This window comes from Sinocyclocheilus grahami, unplaced genomic scaffold (genome assembly GCF_001515645.1).
Source record: "Sinocyclocheilus grahami isolate Dianchi unplaced genomic scaffold, SAMN03320097.WGS_v1.1 scaffold633.1, whole genome shotgun sequence".
NCBI lineage: Eukaryota > Metazoa > Chordata > Actinopteri > Cypriniformes > Cyprinidae > Sinocyclocheilus > Sinocyclocheilus grahami.
In genome coordinates, this window is record NW_015505812.1 from 728,359 (window position 1) to 748,190 (window position 19,832).

At 38.4% G+C, this 19,832-nt stretch overlaps 1 protein-coding gene across 1 annotated transcript in view; it reads left to right on the plus strand.

Moving 5' to 3' along the window:
- The window catches only part of LOC107558151 (methyl-CpG-binding domain protein 6-like), a 31,187-nt gene that overhangs the window by 9,387 nt on the left and 1,968 nt on the right, over nucleotides 1-19,832 (plus strand). Inside the window, exons 4-13 of the mRNA XM_016241775.1 lie at nucleotides 2,178-2,280; nucleotides 2,790-2,933; nucleotides 3,399-4,287; nucleotides 6,133-6,902; nucleotides 8,155-8,314; nucleotides 11,756-11,895; nucleotides 14,472-14,666; nucleotides 16,299-16,661; nucleotides 19,300-19,349; nucleotides 19,443-19,500. Coding sequence (XP_016097261.1) covers nucleotides 2,178-2,280; nucleotides 2,790-2,933; nucleotides 3,399-4,287; nucleotides 6,133-6,902; nucleotides 8,155-8,314; nucleotides 11,756-11,895; nucleotides 14,472-14,666; nucleotides 16,299-16,661; nucleotides 19,300-19,349; nucleotides 19,443-19,500 — 2,872 coding nt within the window. The remainder of the gene's footprint in view (nucleotides 1-2,177; nucleotides 2,281-2,789; nucleotides 2,934-3,398; nucleotides 4,288-6,132; nucleotides 6,903-8,154; nucleotides 8,315-11,755; nucleotides 11,896-14,471; nucleotides 14,667-16,298; nucleotides 16,662-19,299; nucleotides 19,350-19,442; nucleotides 19,501-19,832) is intronic.

Here is a 19,832-nt window from a genome sequence, read left to right on the forward strand (position 1 = left end):
GAGAGAGAGAGAGAGGGGGGTGTGTGTGTGTGTGTGTGTGTGCGAGCGAGAGAGAGAGAGAGAGAGAGAGCGGTGTGTGTGTGTGTGTGTGTGCGAGCGAGAGAGAGAGAGAGAGAGAGAGCGGTGTGTGTGTGTGTGTGTGTGCGAGCGAGAGAGAGAGAGAGAGAGAGAGCGGTGTGTGTGTGTGTGTGTGTGCGAGCGAGAGAGAGAGAGAGAGAGAGAGCGGTGTGTGTGTGTGTGTGTGTGCGAGCGAGAGAGAGAGCGGTGTGTGTGTTTATGCGTTTTGAAAGATGAAGCTGGTGATTATGGTAAGGGGCGTTACATTTCCGACGAGTGCTTGCGGTGTTCGGCCAATCACAATGCACTGGGTCAGCTGGCCAATCAGAGCGCTTGTCGGAAGGAGGGGCTTTGTAGAAAACGAAGCGTTTGAGAGAGGCGGGGCATAGAGGACCTACAATAATGTACAGTATTTGAAAAATAATGTTTTTTGAACATTAAAGCATGTCGACATATTCTGTTACACCAAATACACCAAATAATGATCTTTAAAAAAGCATCATATGACCCCTTTAAGGTAGATTGATAGATTGAGAAGTGTTTTCTGATTGATTATTGTTCATCAGCTGGAAAAAGTAGTTTTGAAAGGGATTCCAATGATTCCTTGGTGTGACCGGACCTTTTGAGTGCAGCAGTCTAAAAGTATAAATCCCATTCATTTTCTCCATAGTGAAATTGATATTTAACAATAACTTTAAATGAATCCTTTAAAGACAAGTTGTTTATTTGATAATATTTGCTTTTGTTAAAGCCGTCAGCACACATTATTCTAACTTTTATTTTACAATTATCTTGTTTAACAGTGTGATGATGAAAGACTGCATTACCCATAATTCTGCAAAGAAATCTCTTATCAATCAGAGAATCGCAACGGGCAGATTGCACCAAAAGAATCGCCCATAACCACTTTTATTACTCCGTTGTTTTAAATTTTATTATTTAATTTGCAGTGCTTCATGGGAGTTTGATTCTTTCTCATTAGTGCACAATCTTGTACATTTGTCTTTTATCCAATTATCCAATTTATCCAAGTTTGTAATGTTGCGACTTGTAACTGGTTGGTTAGCTCATTGCTTATAACTCTTTAATGAAGACTTTTTAAATTGAAATCCTTATAGGAAAATGAACAATACGTGGGCGGCAATGTTACACTATTAGGGACTATTAGGGACCCCGAGAATCCGTGCTTTACAGTGTATTTATAACAGCTAAGAGGCGTTGTTAGGTAGCTGTTATAAATTCACTGTAAAGCACGGATTCTCGGGGCTTATTGCTTTTATAAAACGGTTATTCCATATACGTAGTAAGGTTTCACAAAATAAAACAGAGCAAATAAAGTGTAATGATATTAATAAACACAGTATTCTTCCACCAAACAATGTAGCTCCTCAGAAACAGTTGTGGTTGCTACAAAGTGGTTGCCGAGCAACACACAAACGTAAACAAAGGTGTGTGTTACTTTGTAGCGTCATTTACAACAGCTTCGAACTCGGCTCAGCCAATCAGAGTCAAGCACCGGAACTGTCCGCTTTATATATACTATAATGCATTTGTCATTCTCAAGGCCCGTTCACACCGAGGACGATAACTATAAAGATAACGATATAGTTCTAAAAATCGTTTAAAGAATAGCAGAGTCCACAACTATAACGATAAAGAGAAACGATAACGTTGGAATCGCTTTCAAAATTATTTTTGTCCAGCTGATGAACGATACAAACATTGACAGCCAATCAGAATCCATCCTGCTGTAACGAGCTCGAGAATTTACAGCGGCAGATGAGCGTGCGTTTAGAATAAACAGACGATATCGTTCGCTGGTGTGGACGTTCGCTAATATCGTTATCGTTCTTAGTGTGAACGGGGCTTTACTCTCTGCTGACGTTGCTGTCAGTGCACAGCATTTCAAATGAGTGTAAGAACCAGTGAACATACGCAAATGCCAGTCTGTTTTAATAGTATAAGCAAAATGACGAAATCTTGAATAAAAGCAATAAAGCTTGGCACCTTCTACTTGTGTTCATGTCGATTGTATTGATGTCTGCAGAGAAAAAAAGATGGAATTTAAGAACCGTTTCGGACCAAAAATAGCTGTCAATCTTTCTCTTTTTCTTCTTCAGCCCAAGTGGTACAGTCCTTCGATCTGTGGATGAGGCGAGGGTGTATCTGCGGACAGACGGCACATGTAAATGTGGTCTCGAGTGCCCGCTAGTCCCAAATAAGGTGAGATCAACATTCACGGCTTAAAACCTCATTCATGACGTTTCCAGTACAAATTTGATTGCAGATTAATTAATTAGGTTTTATAGATTGCAGCTATGTTTAGAATGAAATACTAGCGTGCATGTGGAACGCTATGATTTATGACAGGATAAACTACGTTGTTGATATGCTGCATGTTTTATTTAGCCATCAGCATCCAATTATTATTTCAGAAAGCTGATTATTTTAAAGTCCCATATGATAACTACTGGTTTGTTTGTTACACTGGAAATGGAAGGTCAAGTTGAGTGCACCGCATTGCAAAATGCACACGCAATGTCTTCTTTGCACTTTTTAGCAAATGTCACCCAGTTATTCAGTGCATACAAAAAAGTTTGCTTTCTGTGTATCGTATAAATATTGCATACTGCAGAAATAATAAGAGTTGTATGATAATATGCCGTTCTAAACCATAAACTTTATTGCATGCATTAAAAAAGGTGATTAAATGTCTTTATAAATCCCTGCAGGTCTTTAATTTTGACCCTGCTGCGATGGTCCGAACTCCTGGTCATCAGTCAGGGAAAATAGAGGAAGACATGACCAAACTCTGTAACCATCGCAGGAAAGTTGATGCCATGGCGGCATTATGCCAAAGCATGCAGCCGGCTCAAGCCACAGGTATTGCATCTTAATACACAAGTTATTCCAACACGGTTACTTTTTAGAAGAGCTGTAACATGCTTCTGTAAGCAGTTTGAGTATCACACTTCTCATGCTAATACTTTTTTGTTTAATAATTAGGTAACACTTTACAATAAGGTTCAGTTTATTTTTTAAAGCACATTTAAATACAACACATTGTCGTTCCAAAGAGCTGTACAGAACCAAAAGACAAATAAAACCACAATACAACAGTCAAAGATGTTCAATTCATAAACACAGTTCATTCTTGATACTTCATGCATTAACTAATGCACAACATTTTTACAGCAAGTTAATGTTAAAAGTATTGTTCTGTTAGTTTGATACCTAATGCATGAACTAATGTTAACCCTTAATATAAAGTGTTGCCAATTATTGTCTGTTAATGTATTGTTTAATTAATATGCCTATATTTTCAAAATGCTGTGTGTTAGCAGGAGCAGCAGTCAAAGGTATTGATTAGCACTTTAAACACTAGCGTCCACCCCACTTCCGCCAGAGCACAGTCCCTGACCGCCCTTTTGCTTCCGCACTCCCCTTCCCTTTCCCCGGCTTCCCCTGCTGTCGTGGAGAAAAGCTTGAGGCGCAAACGGCAGAGGCGCTCGCCCACTGTTTTGAGCATGCGCAAAGACTCGCAGTTAGGTCTGACCGCAGGAGATCTCTCCTGGCCACCTCTGCTCATCTCCCCATGCCTTTCGCCACCTTCTCCTCCTGTACCTCATTTAGACAACCCCCGGCTGCCCGTCGCTCCTCTGAATGCCTCTTGGTTGCAGGATTCGGAGGAAGGCAGGAAGCCAGGACTTGCTAATTCCCTACCATCTCCATCCCAGCCCCTTTCTGCCCTGCTTCAGCTTCTTAGCATGCAAAGCACAACCCAGCAATCCGGCGTTGCCACTGCCATGCCTGGCAACAGGCACACAAACACATTGCCCTCTTCACCCAGACCCATAACTCCACAGACGCCCCAATGCGACATGCAGTCCACATTACGTTTACCCAACCACACCCTGCAACCTCAACCCCAAAGCACAGTGCCCATGCCGGAACCTCCTATCCAGCGACCCCCATCCCAACCCTTTCCTTTGATGGGTGATGAGACAACCATGAACCTCAAAACAACCTCCAGCAGCACCATCCTGAACTTGACCCAGACGACGCCGGACCTCAACAGTTCAATTCTGAGCATGATGAACCAGATGTCCTCAACATGCTTGCCCTCATTCCCGGAGAAAGGTTGTGGACCCAAAACAACAGAGACTTGTCTTGACCACAGTACCTACCAAATTAACCAGTCAAACCACAACCAAGCTGTGGAAAGCAAAGGTGAGACTTAGGCATGTGACGGTATCAAATTGTCATGTTGCAATAATTGCTAAAGCTTTTATCACGGTGCACAGTATTATCACGATATTGAAATAAGTTGCAAAAAAGTGTTGTCATAATAAAGTATAACAACTTTTTTCTTATGACAAAAAGAGCTGAACATTTAAATACAATAAAGCAATACACAAAATATGGAAACAAATGTTTCAAACAAGTTATAAAGACCAATGTAAAGGCATATTTACACCAAGGACGATAAAGATATAGTTCTAAAACTAACGATAAAGGTAATAGTAAAGTGTCTGAACGGGGCTTAACACTTTACAATAAGATCTCATTAGTTAACTTTAGTTAATGCACTAACATTAACAATGAGCAATAGCTTCATTTGTTACAGAAGTTATTATTATTTGTTGAAAATGACCTATTAGCTCGGGTCCATTAAATAATACTGTTAGTATTTTTTATTTTAATAGCGTGAAGCTGTGGAAAGCAAAGGTGAGACTTAGGCATGTGACGGTATCAAATTGTCATGTTGCAATAATTGCTAAAGCTTTTATCACGGTGCACAGTATTATCACGATATTGAAATAAGTTGCAAAAAAGTGTTGTCATAATAAAGTATAACAACTTTTTTCTTATCACAAAAAGAGCTGAACATTTAAATACAATAAAGCAATACACAAAATATGGAAACAAATGTTTCAAACAAGTTATAAAGATCAATGTAAAGGCATATTTACACCAAGGACGATAAAGATATAGTTCTAAAACTAACGATAAAGGTAATAGTAAAGTGTCTGAACGGGGCTTAACACTTTACAATAAGATCTCATTAGTTAACTTTAGTTAATGCACTAACATTAACAATGAGCAATAGCTTCATTTGTTACAGAAGTTATTATTATTTGTTGAAAATTACCTATTAGCTCGGGTCCATTAAATAATACTGTTAGTATTTTTTTATTTTAATAGCGTGTTATTAAATGTTGAAATTAACTAAGATTATTAAATGCTTTAGAAGAATTTTTAATTGGCAGTTTGATAACTAAAGAATTAACTAATGTTAACTAATGGAGCCTTAATGTAAGCAAAAACAGTAAGATTTAGAAATATTTTACAATTTAAAATAACTAATAGAATCTGAATAGAAAATTCAGAAGAACAGCATTTATCTGAAATAGAAATCTTTTGCAACATTATAAATGTCTTTATCATCACTTTTGATCAATTTGAAGCATCCTTGCTAAATAAAAGTATTAATTTCTATAATTTCTTTCCCAAAAACAAAATTATACTGACTCCAAGCTTTTGAATGGTATAGTGTATAATTCTACACAAGCTTTTTATTTCAGATAAATGCTGATCTTTGGATCTATCTATTCATCAAAGAATCCTGAAAAAAAATGTACTCGACTGTTTTAAATATTGATGATAATGTTTAAGCAGCAGATCAGCATATTATACTGATTTCTGAAGATCATGTGACCCTGAAGACTGGAGGAATGATGCTGAAAATACAGCTGCGCATCACAGAAATAAATAGCATTTTAAGTTATATTCAAATAGAAAGCAGTTTTTTAAATAGTAAAACAATTTCACAGTATTACTGCTTTTGCTGTAATTTGGGTAAATAAATACAGGCATGGTGAGCAGAAGATAATTCTTTAAAAAAAAAACTTTTAACTGGCAGTGTAATTATTCACGTTTTTTTTTTAAGTGCCCACGCTAACAATATCGTGCATGTTTATTATCGTGATATATTGTAACACCGGCACATGTCTAGTGATTTTCACAGCAATGGTGGTTTGGGTGATCCTTTTGACACTTGTGTTTTCTCGGCAGGTCCTGTAGAGTCGATGGATCAGCCGGACTCGGATGCAAGATTGCTGGGTGGCTGTGAGCCGGACCACAGCCTCTCTCTTCCCAATGCCCACTCATCCGACCATGCTGTTTCCTTACCGCTTGCAGAGGCTTTTCCCTTCATGTCTCAAGAACAGCTCCTCCAGCTTCTCTCCTCCAATGCCGGTCTGCCTTCCCTGTTACCGCCCTTTCTCGGCTCCCTGCCTTTAGGGGTCTGGACGAGCACCCAACCTTCGGTGCCCGGCGGTGCCCAAGCCCAGCCAACCAGTGCCATCCTAAACCAGGGCTCTCCTCTCAACATCCTAAACCAAGGCGAGCTTCCTCTCAACCTCGTGAGCCTGTTAAATCCGCCAGGTTCTGCTGCAGCTGAAGCAGGGGAGGAAGGTGGTGAAAAACCCCCTGGGCTTCAAGCCCTCCTCATGGCTTCGTTGCTGCTCGGCCAGAATCCGGCTGCCATGTTGCCACTACCAGCGCTCAACCTGGAGCTTCCTACACTGCAGCAGCTCTTCGCAGACGGAGTGTTCCTGGAGAAGACCCCCGCTCTGCTAGATTCGGTCCTGATGGGGCCGGGGCTCCTGGAAGCTCTACAAACTCTAGCACCCAGCGCAGACGGCCAGTCGCTGCTTCTTTCCGCCCCTCTCACTCCACCCCTTCATGCCTTTCTGTCGCTCAACCCCGCTCTGCTGACCGCAGCTCTCGCCCAGACCGAACCCTTACCCAACCACACTCCATCCCCCCCGCCTCATTCTCAGGTAAATGCACCAGTTGCATGCTTCGCTGCATGTGCACATGCATGCTTCCAATTGATGCATCTGTACAGTGACAGGGTTTCCCAACCAGATACCTGACCCTGGAGCACAAAAGCAGTGTTAAGTCGCTGGGGTATATTTGTAGCAATAGCCAACAATACATTGTATGGGTCAAAATTATAGATTTTTCTTTTATGACAAAAATCATTAGGATATTAAGTAAAGATCATGTTCCATGAAGACATTTTGGAAATTTAGTACCGTAAATGTATAAAAAATTAATTTTTGATTAGTGATATGCATTGCTAAGAATTTAATTTGGACAAATTTAAAGATGATTTTCTTAATTAGATTTTTATGCACCCTCAGATTCCAGATTTTAGTTGTATCTCATCCAAATATTGTCCTATCCTAACAAACCAACCAAACCATGATGTATAAATTGTCAATTTAAAAAAATTGGTTTTGTGGTCCATGGTCACATTTGTGCGTGTTTTATACTAGAGTGTGAATTTCATAAAAGCTATAAAAATAAATGTCTGGGTTGGGGTTAATCTCAAAATCAAAAGGATTGGACATTATATTCTTCTAACTGTGGCATTATTTTCATGACAGTTATGTGCATTTAAACTCCAAATCTATACTCGCCACCTGCTATAATGCAAAACAAATAATGAAATACTATTTAAATTGTAATTTCCATGTCCTTGTGTCTGGCGCATGCATGGATGCATGTTTTTTTTTTTTTTTGCATTTCATTGAGAATTTATTTTGAAAATGTGGTTAATTGTCATGAAATTAATGTCACATTGCAAAAAATCTTAATGCTTAAGGGTTAATTCACCCAAAAATGTAAATTATCACCATTTACTCACCGTTATGTTGTTACAAAACCGTAACCCATTTTAGTTACTTGGGCTTTCAATTGAGACACAGGTTAAATAAAAATCTTAATTTGTGTTTTGAAAATGAACAAGTTTTATGGACTTGGAATGACGAGGGTGATTTTGGGTGAGCTAAGTTTTTAATAAAATTAGGCTTTATTTTATGTGTGTGATGTGAAATATGGGGACATTTCTACACTCAGAATGTCCATGCAGAATTGCCTGAGCTAAATTGCAGAGGTCAAATATCAGGGAAATTCACCTGACAACGGTTGGGAGTCCTTGTATTAGGCGTTTGCCAGTGGAACATTGTTTTGATATCTGAGTACATCCATCTTGTGCAATACATATGTGAATCTGTGTGGCTGTAGGGGACTCTGTCCAGCCCAGCTCTAGCTTCTACCTCGGTGTCCTGCGGCCCTCTGGTGTCCAGCTCGGGGCCCGAAGTGTGTGACCCTCTGGCCGAGCAGGACAAGAACAACACCCAGACCCCTCAATTCCTGCCGCCTCTGCTCGCCCACGGGGTTCTTGGTAAGTGGATCAGTGTAAAATGCATCTGAAAATGACCATTTTAAATGTGCCTTGCTTTGGAATAACGGTGTTATAATTATACAAATATATAGTATGTGATTACACTCAGTTCTTCTTTCAGTTAGTGTGACTTAACGGTCATTTTAATAGGGCTGGGACAATAAATCGATGCATCGCGAATCGAGAAATGATTCCGCATCGATTCTGAGATTTCCCGAAGGCATCGCGATTCTCTCTCGAATCGATTCTGAGCTTAGTTTTTAACAGCAGATGGCACTGCATGCTTTAGAAATAGCTGTATTTTGCTTGCTTCCAGTTCCTTACGCACTATTTGAACCTAAAATAATCATTCATGAAGTTCGAAAAGGTTGAAGTGAATTACAAGGATGTTCACAGTGGGCTGTGTTTACGCTAATCTCGCATCAAGAAAGCATTAAAGCAGATGTGCAAGTACATTTAACCCCTTACACGACTCAGCCGAACACACAAGCGCTCTTCTTCGTGAGCATTTGAGTGTGCGGTTAAAAACTAGCCTAGAGCGCCGTCTGCTGTTAAAAACTAAGCTCAGAATCGATTCCAGAGAGAATCACGATGTCTTCAGAAAATCGCAGAATCGATGCAGAATCGTGATGCGTCGATTTATTGTCCCAGCCCTAAATTTTAAGTCTTTAATGAACCCTAGAGGGCTATTGTTTCTTCCGATAGGGACTTTAGTAATATTGTATTTTGAGTTTGCGTTTGAAATTTGGCGGACATTGTATATCTGTGTACGCAGTGTTGTTTTAGTACTGATATACTATTAAAGTTTTTGTTAATATTTTGAATTAGATTTTAATTTTACGGTTTAGTAATTTTGTCGTTTTTTTGTTTTTAAATGGGTCTAGTTTTTACTAAGTTAAGTGCTTTTTGCAACTAGGTGTTTTTTATATTATTTATGTATGTATTTTTAGAATATTTATGTTTGTTTGTAATATGTGTTTTTTTCATTTGAATGTTTTCAATAATGAAATTAGTGATGGATAAATAAGAATAATTTCAAATATTTGTGAATGTATCATTTTCCATTATAAAGCGGAGAGTTCCGGTGCTTGACTCTGATTGGCTGAGCCGAGTTCAAAGCTGTTATAAATGACGCTACAAAGTAACACACCTTTGTTTACGTTTGTGTGTTGCTCGGCAACCACTTTGTAGCAACCACAACTGTTTCTGAGGAGCTACATTGTTTGGTGGAAGAATACTGTGTTTATTAATATCATTACACTTTATTTGCTCCGTTTTATTTTGTGAAATCTTACTACGTATATTTTATAAAAGCAAGTAACCCCCGTGAAGCCGTGGTTTACAGTGAATTAACCTAACAACGCCCCTTAGCTGTTATAAATTCACTGTAAACCACGGCTTCTTTGAGCTTATTGCTTTATTATGAAACCATTTTTACATAGATAATATTTTATCACCAAACCCAAATCAGTCAAGCACTAGCTGAAATTTCAATGCATCACTTCTTATGATGTCAATGTGATGCAAAACAAAGCCTCAGCAGTTTATAAACAAGCACTCACTACTAGTTTCCTTCTATGTTCTTCCTATGTCCACAACACTTAGTTTTAGCGTAGAGCTGCAGTTTTGGGCTGTGGAGGGTTTATCGGCTGCGCTTGAAGTCGCTCGTCCTGCCAAGTAGCGTTACATTAGCGTTTTGCTGACTGTCTTCTGCGGGAGATTGTGAACCTGCGGTGACATCTCAGCCGAATCAGCAGACTCACTCACAATGACTGCTGGGAAAATGAATCAGACTTGAGTGTTTTTTCTGCAAGTTTGTCCACAGCAGTGACAAGTGTTCAGTGCAGAACTGCTGATGCACAGCGCTCGGCCGTATTTGTGGCCTGCATTTCATTTTTGTGACCGAGAAACACTGTTTTGAGTATTGAGTATTGTACATAATTGACCTATCGGTAAGCCCCGCCCCTCTTAGTTACTTTTGCTCCCTCGGACAAACAAACGGAGTTGCTCCCTCTCTTACAATGACAGCTTTCAGTGTGAAAACCTGAAGGGCCACCATTCAAGCGGGAATTAAATATTTCATGGAGGGATATATAAAATATTTAAAAATAAATACGGTGGGTAACTCGAAGCAAGGGTTTACAGATCACAGTGCAAGCGGGAGAAGTCTCATATTATGGTCGGAATTGCAAAGCATCTTATCTGTTGTTTCTATAGTAAGGCTGTTCATTTACTATTTGGTGCGATTAATTACGGAAAAACCTGTGCGTCATCTTACATTGATGCAAGTTCTGATGAATATGATACTGCGTGATAAAGTCCCTGGGAATGCAGTTATGTGATCCTAAAATTCAAGATATGAGGGCAAAAATCACCCTCTTATATTTATATCATACGATATAGTTTAGCAATAACACACCAGCAAGAATGCTGTTTTTACCTAATATCTGCATGTCTGCAAATTAATATTGATTTTATATAACAGTTCAACAGACAAGAAGTTACTATTGTTACATTTTAGACACAATATTGTCAAACCGTTGTAATGAAAGCCACAGCTGAACCATTGAGCGTCTCTGATCAACACAGTCGTGATTCTGTACTGAATGAATCAGCTGTTTGCATCCGTATCAGTGATTGAGTCAGTGATTCAGTGACTCTTCATAAAGAACCTCCTGCTTCGTTTCTGAATTAATCAGCTGTCTGAATGAACCGAGTGAGTCAGTGATTCAGTGACTTCATAAAGAGCCTCCTGCTTCAATTCTGAATGAATCAGCTGTCTGAATGAACCGAGTGAGTCAGTGATTCAGTGACTCTTCATAAAGAGCCTCCTGCTTCGATTCTGAATGAATCAGCTGTCTGAATGAACCGAGTGAGTCGGTGATTCAGTGACTCTTCATAAAGAGCCTCCTGCTTCGTTTCTGAATGAATCAGTTTCAGAATAAGTCGTTTGCATGAATGACGGAATGATTTGCTGACTTTGTTTATCTCGTATTATTAAATATTAAATTAAAAAAACGTTAATTGTCATTTAAAACCAATTAATTTTATTTATGCAATTCTAATTGCAGTGTAAATGCATTTGTACTTATAACACTTCAAATGCAGCTTCTGAAAACAGTGTTAAGGCCTTAAAATCTAAATCATAAAATCTTTCTAAAGCTACTTTTTGTAATGTCTATTTAGTGGTTTCTCATTTCACACTGTAATTTACATTCAATTAACTTTTTGGGGGTCATTGCTCCGCAATAATTGATGTGTGATTAATTCGCTATTGATTTGATTAATTTATTGACACATCATAGTCTATATACAAACTATTGTGACATAGTATTTGGTCATATTCTGACGGTCTTATTATAATTTGCTTTACCCTGTATCTTCTTATGAATTAGCATGAGCGTTTGAGCTGCTAATGATGGTGTTTCTCTCTGTGTTCAGGTGACCTCGCAGCTCTGGGTAACATCAGCAGTCTTCACAGTTTATTAGGAGCCGGACCCCTTCTGCTGCCGCAGGGCCCGTCTCTGAGCGTCCCGCTGACACAGAACCAGACAGCGCTCAACCCGCTCACCTGCCTGCAGGTAAACTCACACCTGAGCCACGGGCAGTTTACATAGAAATAACAGTGCTTAAAAAAAAAATCAAAAATACAATAAAAATTTTGAAATATTATTACAATTTAAAACAGCTGTTTTTAATGTGAATGTATGTTAAACTGTAATGTATTTCTGTGATGCGCAGCTGTATTTTCTGCATCATTCCTCCAGTCTTCAGTGTCACATGATCTTCAGAAATCAGTATAATATGCTGATTTGCTGCTTTATTATCTGCGGCGCCAGCAATGACGCCACAGCCACACGCACACTCGACGTGTAAACATGTCGCTTCAAGTGAGAATGATTCTAGTTTTAATTGCATTCAGAGTAAGCGACGACAGATAATGTATTAATATCGTGCCAGATGAGGCTTGCACAGCCTGAGTGAGTGTGAGAGAGAGACGGCACACACAACGTAACTCAGAAATGTATAGATGCATACTGCGGTAGAAATAAAGATATTTACAAAATATGATTTATGTAAACAACATTATACGGCCATGATGTTTCCCTGAATATCAATATCAACACGATTGCGATGTGACACTGATTGCAATGTGACACTGATTTTATACAATATTTCAATAAACAAGAAGTTAAAATTAAGTGACTTAGATTTTAGACAAAATATTGACTGTTTTTGCTCAATTTCGCTGACGAAAATGGTTCCGATCAAAGCCACAGCAGAACCGTTGTGCGTCTCCGAGCAACACAGCGGTGTTACGTTACTAAATGAATCCACGTTTTTGAACGAATCGAGTGAATCAATGATTCAGTAACCCATTCATAAAAACAGTCACTTGCCTCGTTTCTGAATGAATCAGCCGTTTGAATGAATCGTTTGAATGAATGACTCACTCATTAAAACAGACATTTGCCGCCACCTACTGGTGGTTTAGTCATATTTAAAAGTATTGCATTTTTTCAACATTTATTTGTATGTTTAAAATTTCATTTGAATGGTAACAACTCTACAGTTTCTTATTATTCTAACTGAATTAATTGAAACAAAGTGAGAATCTGATGTGAAAGATGACATTTAATAAGGTTAGGGGAAAAAACGACCATTTATAAACAGTGGGAAATGACATCTGTTTTGTTACATACGGCAACTCATTTTAAGTTAACTATTTCTTCCTCTTTCCAGTCACAGAGCACTTTATTTTGAGTTAAGTGAGAGAAAATCTATAACTTAGTCCAGATTGGGGGAATTGTAATGTTTTGTTTTTTTGTTGTTGTTGTTGTTTTTTGCATTGAAATTTGCATATTTTTTTGTTTGTATATGCTGTCAATTATAGTTCTTATCTATAATCGGCAAAAATCGGTATCGGCAGTTTCTTTTTTTTAAATTGCTGACCAAACTTTTGAACAATAGTGTAAATATTATTATATTAATTATAATTAATAATGTCTTATATATTAAATTATATTATATACATTTTTCCAATATTTGTGCTTCATTTTAACTTCATCGAACTTAATGACGCGCATTCTGGGATTCTTTTTAAAAACTTAATTGAAGAGTTCATGTGTCCTGCTCATAAAAAATAATTTTTATCCTTATAAAGATATTAATATGTTGACCCCAGTTTATATTTAAAGTTCGAAAGAACATTTGAAGATATTTTTTCTTAAAAAGAAAAAAAACGTACTGACCTCGTTTGCCAAATATTATATTAACTATATTAATTATAATGAATAATGTCATTAAAAATTTTCAAAATAAAATATATAATTATTATATTGTATTTATATTTGTCTTTGCAAAATTATTTTTACTGAGCCCAAACATTTGTCAAATATATTATATTAAATATAGTAAATGAAAAAATCTTATTTGAACTTCCTTATAAAACCGTTCTCAACCAACATCATGAGATGCATCCTGGGATGTTTTTTTAAAAACAATTGAAGATTTCTCACATGTGCTGCACATTTTGATGCATTTCCTTCACCTTTTGCTCCATACAAAAATAATGAAAAAAACCATTATTTACATTTAGTCATTTAGCAGATGCTTTTATCCAAAGTGACTTACAAACGAGGACAATAGAAGCATCAAAATCAGCAAAAGAGCAATGATACGCAAGTGCTATAACAAGTCTCAGTTAACTTACACACAGCACTTTTTTTTTTTAAATTATATATTAAATGACGAGAAAGCAGATAGAATAGAGCAAGCTAGTGTTAGAGGCCTTTTTTGCTTTTGTTAATTGTATAATAAAGGAAACCGAATACAAAAAGATTAGAGAAGCTAGTGTTAGTCTCTCCTTTTTTTTTTTAGAAAACAAGCAGAAAATGAATAGAGTGCAAGTCTAAAAGGGACAGTTTTTTTTTAAAGAATAGAATTAGAATAGAGAGTGCTAGAGTTAGAGGGTCAAATAAAGATCATGGAAGAGATGTGTTTTTAGATTATTAAATCCATTATTTATACATCAAGAAATTCATAAGTTGAACCCAGTTTGTATTTCACTATACATTTTTTAAAAATCACGAGGATCTTAATAAATTCTCTCATGTGTGAACCGCTGGTGTTTATGGATGCATCTTCTCTTTCTCAGCTGACGATGGCGCCGGCGCTCATGGGAGAGAAGCCCGTGGCTCTACACGAGACGCGTCCGTCACAAGATCAGCTTCCCTCGGCTTCGATATCCCAGAATTCCCTGCTCAACCCGGTCCAGACGCCGCTGCAGCAGAGAGAGACGTTTGACCCGTACGCCTCCTTCATGGACACCATCTACACCTCCTTCCTGCAGGTGAGCGAGCGCGATTGAGGCAAAAGGGAAAAAAAGCTTATGGCTTCTCTCTTGAGGCCACAAGATGGCGCATCGAGCAAAATATTACTAATGCACGTTTCTTCAAAGCAATAAAATAACACGGCTATCTTTGAAAAAAGTGCATAATTTTTTTAATAATGTTTATAAACCATATATAATTAAGTTGCTTAAACAATTTAAAACAAAACATTATCATGTATGCATGTATAGTTTAATACAAAGGACCGAAAACTAGGGATGCACGATATTATCGGACTGATATCGGAATCGACCGATAATGGCTTTAAATGTAAATATCGGCCCGATATGAAAAATAATGCCGATATGTCTTGCCGATAAGAGAAATACATGAACTCACATGTGCTCAGGGTGTGCTAGCGATTAGATCACGTCAGCAGTGTGGCACATTCTTTTGCCTGAATGGTGATTAGATTCACTGCTTTGGATCGCTGCATTTAAACTGAGAAAGCACATAGGTGTATGATAGAGTAAACAGTAATAGCACCAGCAGCGGCAGCCTCCCCCGGGTCCTAATGCCCGCTCAGTAACGAGTTTTAATTCCGTAGGGGGCGCTGTTGGCCTACTTCTAATAAAGTAAAATACACAAATGATATTTAGACTGCTTCTGATTAAATAAAGCAGTAATTGATGCCATAAAATAATGCGTATGTTTTGATTTAAAGGTCAGATGCTATAGCTTACATGAACAAAAAAAAATAAATCACAAACATGACACTTAAATTAAATCATTATATATATATACTGATTTATTCATTAATGTGTAATATGTTATATTTTTTTATACAAATTATGAGCTCTAAAAGATTTTCAGAATTTGTACAACTCTTTTGCTTTAGACCATTTACAAATGTTAAATCATTAAATAAAATGTTACGGTTACCACTGCATCTTTCTGGAAAAAATTTATATATAGTTTATTTATAGTTATTTTCAAATCTTCAATGTACTGTCATTATAAAAGTACTTTATTATTGTTTATTTAATTCTAACAAATAAGTTCTTGATAAAAAATAACAAATTTAAAATAATTATATATCGGTATCGGCCAAAATTAGTTGAAAATCATCGGGATATCAGCAAAAATCCAATATCGTGCATCCCTACCGAAAACCAATCACAAAGAATACTTTTTCTATTTAAAAACATGAGATGCAGTGGGGTAGAGAGAAAAAAAAAACGCCATAAATTCTCGAGAATTCTCTGTTTTTAAAAGTTGAACTTGCATTAATTTTGCATGGCTTTCTAAACATGCGGCTCTCTTGTTCGAGACGCGAGTGCAACGCTGATAGATGTCTCTCTAGAAAATGCGATAAATATGCGTTCTGTGTGAACTGCATCTTCTCCGCATTCATGTTCCCTTTTTCCGCAATATTTTGAATGAACAACGGAGCAGCGCCATCTAGTGGCTTCAACCGGATAGGCTAATAAAGCATTAAAATGCAACGACACCTACATCGTCATCGCATCTTGTGTCTACTGATAAGGCTGCCTGACGCACACCTAATACCAAAGTTTTTGCATTCGAATGTGCATATATTCGAAATTCAAAAAAAAATTTGGGCTGCACTAATCTACACCACTTTCTCGCAGGTGAACGAGCATGATTCGTACTCGGAGCTGCCTCCGCCCCTCAGCCCACGCCGCGCCTGCTCCGTCCACAATCCGGACCTGACCCGCCTCGGCTTGGACACGGCCCAGTCCCAGTCTCCGGCCCGAGGGACGCCCAAACCCAACGGGGACCCGTTGACGCCGCCGCCCTGCGACGCCCCGCTGGAGGAGGCCAAGACCGACGGCTCGGCCACAGTGTGCGTCTACAGCAACGGGATCGGCTCCGGAGCGGAGGGGCGAGGAGGCGAGGAGGAGGAGGATGGACGAAGGCTGCAGGGATATTTGAGTCCGGGTGAGCGGCTCCGTGAGGCAGCCGAGGACATCAGAGACGCAGAGCAAGTCCGGGTGAGCGCGCTTATCACGTGTTATTCCATATGCTGTTAAGCCCCGTTCACACCAAGGACGATAACTATAAAGATAACGATAAAGATATAGTTCTAAAAATCGTTCTCGATATTAAAGAATAGCAGAGTCCTCACCACAACTATAACGATATAGACAAAGAGAAACGATAAAGTTGGAATCACTTTCAAAACGATTTTTGTCCAGCTGATGAACGATACAAAATAGACAGCCAATCAGAATCCATCCTGCTATAACGAGCCTTCTGATTAAATAAAGCAGTAATTGATGCCATAAAATAATGCGTATGTTTTGATTTAAAGGTCAGATGCTATAGCTTACATGAACAAAAAAAAATAAATCACAAACATGACACTTAAATTAAATCATTATATATATATACTGATTTATTCATTAATGTGTAATATGTTATATTTTTTTATACAAATTATGAGCTCTAAAAGATTTTCAGAATTTGTACAACTCTTTTGCTTTAGACCATTTACAAATGTTAAATCATTAAATAAAATGTTACGGTTACCACTGCATCTTTCTGGAAAAAATTTATATATAGTTTATTTATAGTTATTTTCAAATCTTCAATGTACTGTCATTATAAAAGTACTTTATTATTGTTTATTTAATTCTAACAAATAAGTTCTTGATAAAAAATAACAAATTTAAAATAATTTTATATCGGTATCGGCCAAAATTAGTTGAAAATCATCGGGATATCAGCAAAAATCCAATATCGTGCATCCCTACCGAAAACCAATCACAAAGAATACTTTTTCTATTTAAAAACATGAGATGCAGTGGGGTAGAGAGAAAAAAAAAACGCCATAAATTCTCGAGAATTCTCTGTTTTTAAAAGTTGAACTTGCATTAATTTTGCATGGCTTTCTAAACATGCGGCTCTCTTGTTCGAGACGCGAGTGCAACGCTGATAGATGTCTCTCTAGAAAATGCGATAAATATGCGTTCTGTGTGAACTGCATCTTCTCCGCATTCATGTTCCCTTTTTCCGCAATATTTTGAATGAACAACGGAGCAGCGCCATCTAGTGGCTTCAACCGGATAGGCTAATAAAGCATTAAAATGCAACGACACCTACATCGTCATCGCATCTTGTGTCTACTGATAAGGCTGCCTGACGCACACCTAATACCAAAGTTTTTGCATTCGAATGTGCATATATTCGAAATTCAAAAAAAAAATTTGACTGCACTAATCTACACCACCTTCTCGCAGGTGAACGAGCATGATTCGTACCCGGAGCTGCCTCCGCCCCTCAGCCCACGCCGCGCCTGCTCCGTCCACAATCCGGACCTGACCCGCCTCGGCTTGGACACGGCCCAGTCCCAGTCTCCGGCCCGAGGGACGCCCAAACCCAACGGGGACCCGTTGACGCCGCCGCCCTGCGACGCAGGAGGCCAAGAGGCCAAGACCGACGGCTCGGCCACAGTGTGCGTCTACAGCAACGGGATCGGCTCCGGAGCGGAGGGGCGAGGAGGAGGAGCAGAGCAAGTCCGGGGGAGTGCGCGCTTATCACGTGTTATTCCATATGCTGTTAAGCCCCGTTCACACCAAGGACGATAACTATAAAGATAACGATAAAGATATAGTTCTAAAAATCGTTCTCGATATTAAAGAATAGCAGAGTCCTCACCACAACTATAACGATATAGACAAAGAGAAACGATAAAGTTGGAATCACTTTCAAAACGATTTTTGTCCAGCTGATGAACGATACAAAATAGACAGCCAATCAGAATCCATCCTGCTATAACGAGCTCGAGAATTTACAGCGGCAGATGAGCGTGCGTTTAGAATAAACACGATATCGTTCGCTGGTGTGGACGTTCGCTAATATCGTTATCTTTATAGTTATCGTTCGTAGTGTGAACGGGGCTTTAGTGTATTTATTCAGATTTTTTTCAAGTTTTCAATTCAACCTCTTTCTTTTTTTTTTTTTTTTTGACTTTTCTATTTAGCTGGAAGTTACTTTTTTTTTTTTAGCAATTTTGTTACGAGTTTATATCATTTTTATTAGTCTTTTTTATTTCTATTTAGCTTTGTTATTGGTTTTAGTTTAATTTTGTGTAATTTCGTTGTGTGCTTCTGTCACTTTTATAATTAAAAAAAAATATTTCTGTTTTGCTTTATTTTTTTTATTTGTTATGTGTTTTTGTCATTTCTATTAGTTTTTTATTTCTATTTTTTATTTGACTTGAAGTTAGTTCAGTTTTAGCAATTTTATTTTAACATTTATATTTGCCTTTATTTTTCTATATAAAATTATTTTTATTTCAATTCAAGTTTTAGCAATTTTGTCGTGCTTTATTTTTTTAACAATTTTATTTAGCTTTCAGTTATTTTAATTTCACTTTAAGTTTTGGTAATATTGTTTTATCAATATTGTAATCACGATTATTTAACACGATTATGTGTGGGTCATATGACCAAAACTCCCCTCTAATATAATGGCAGGGGAAACACTGAATAGCGTACTAATGTCAGAAATGTTTATTTTGGCACACTGCTTCACATACCTCTTTCATTAATAGCTTTGTATACTGAGTAGTGTACTAGACTTTTTCTCAGCATGACCCTGGCTTCTTTCTCTTCCGTCTGCACTCAGGCTGAAGACGTGCACACAGGAGCCAGAAGGGGGCGCAAGAGGAAGCAGTCGTAAGTGCATCCATCCAGAACCCGACACATTCACGCATGAAGTGCTTTGTGTTTTACTCTTCTTCTTCTTCTTCTTCTTCTTCTACCTGTCAGGCTGCAGAGAGGAGCGGACCTGCTGGGTGGCATCGACAGCATCATTGAGGAGCCGACGGTGAGACACACACACACTCACTCACTCACTCACAGACACTCACACTCACTCACTCACAGACACTCACTCACTCACTCTCACACTCACACTCACTCACTCTCACACTCACACACTCTCTCACACTCTCACGCACACTCACTCACTCACACTCTCTCTCTCTCACTCACTCACACACTCACTCTCGCTCACTCACTCTCACACTCACACACTCACTTACTCTCTCACACTCACTCACACACACTCACTCACACTCACTCACTCACTCTCACACTCACACACACACTCACACACACACACACTCACACACACACTCTCACACACACTCACTCACT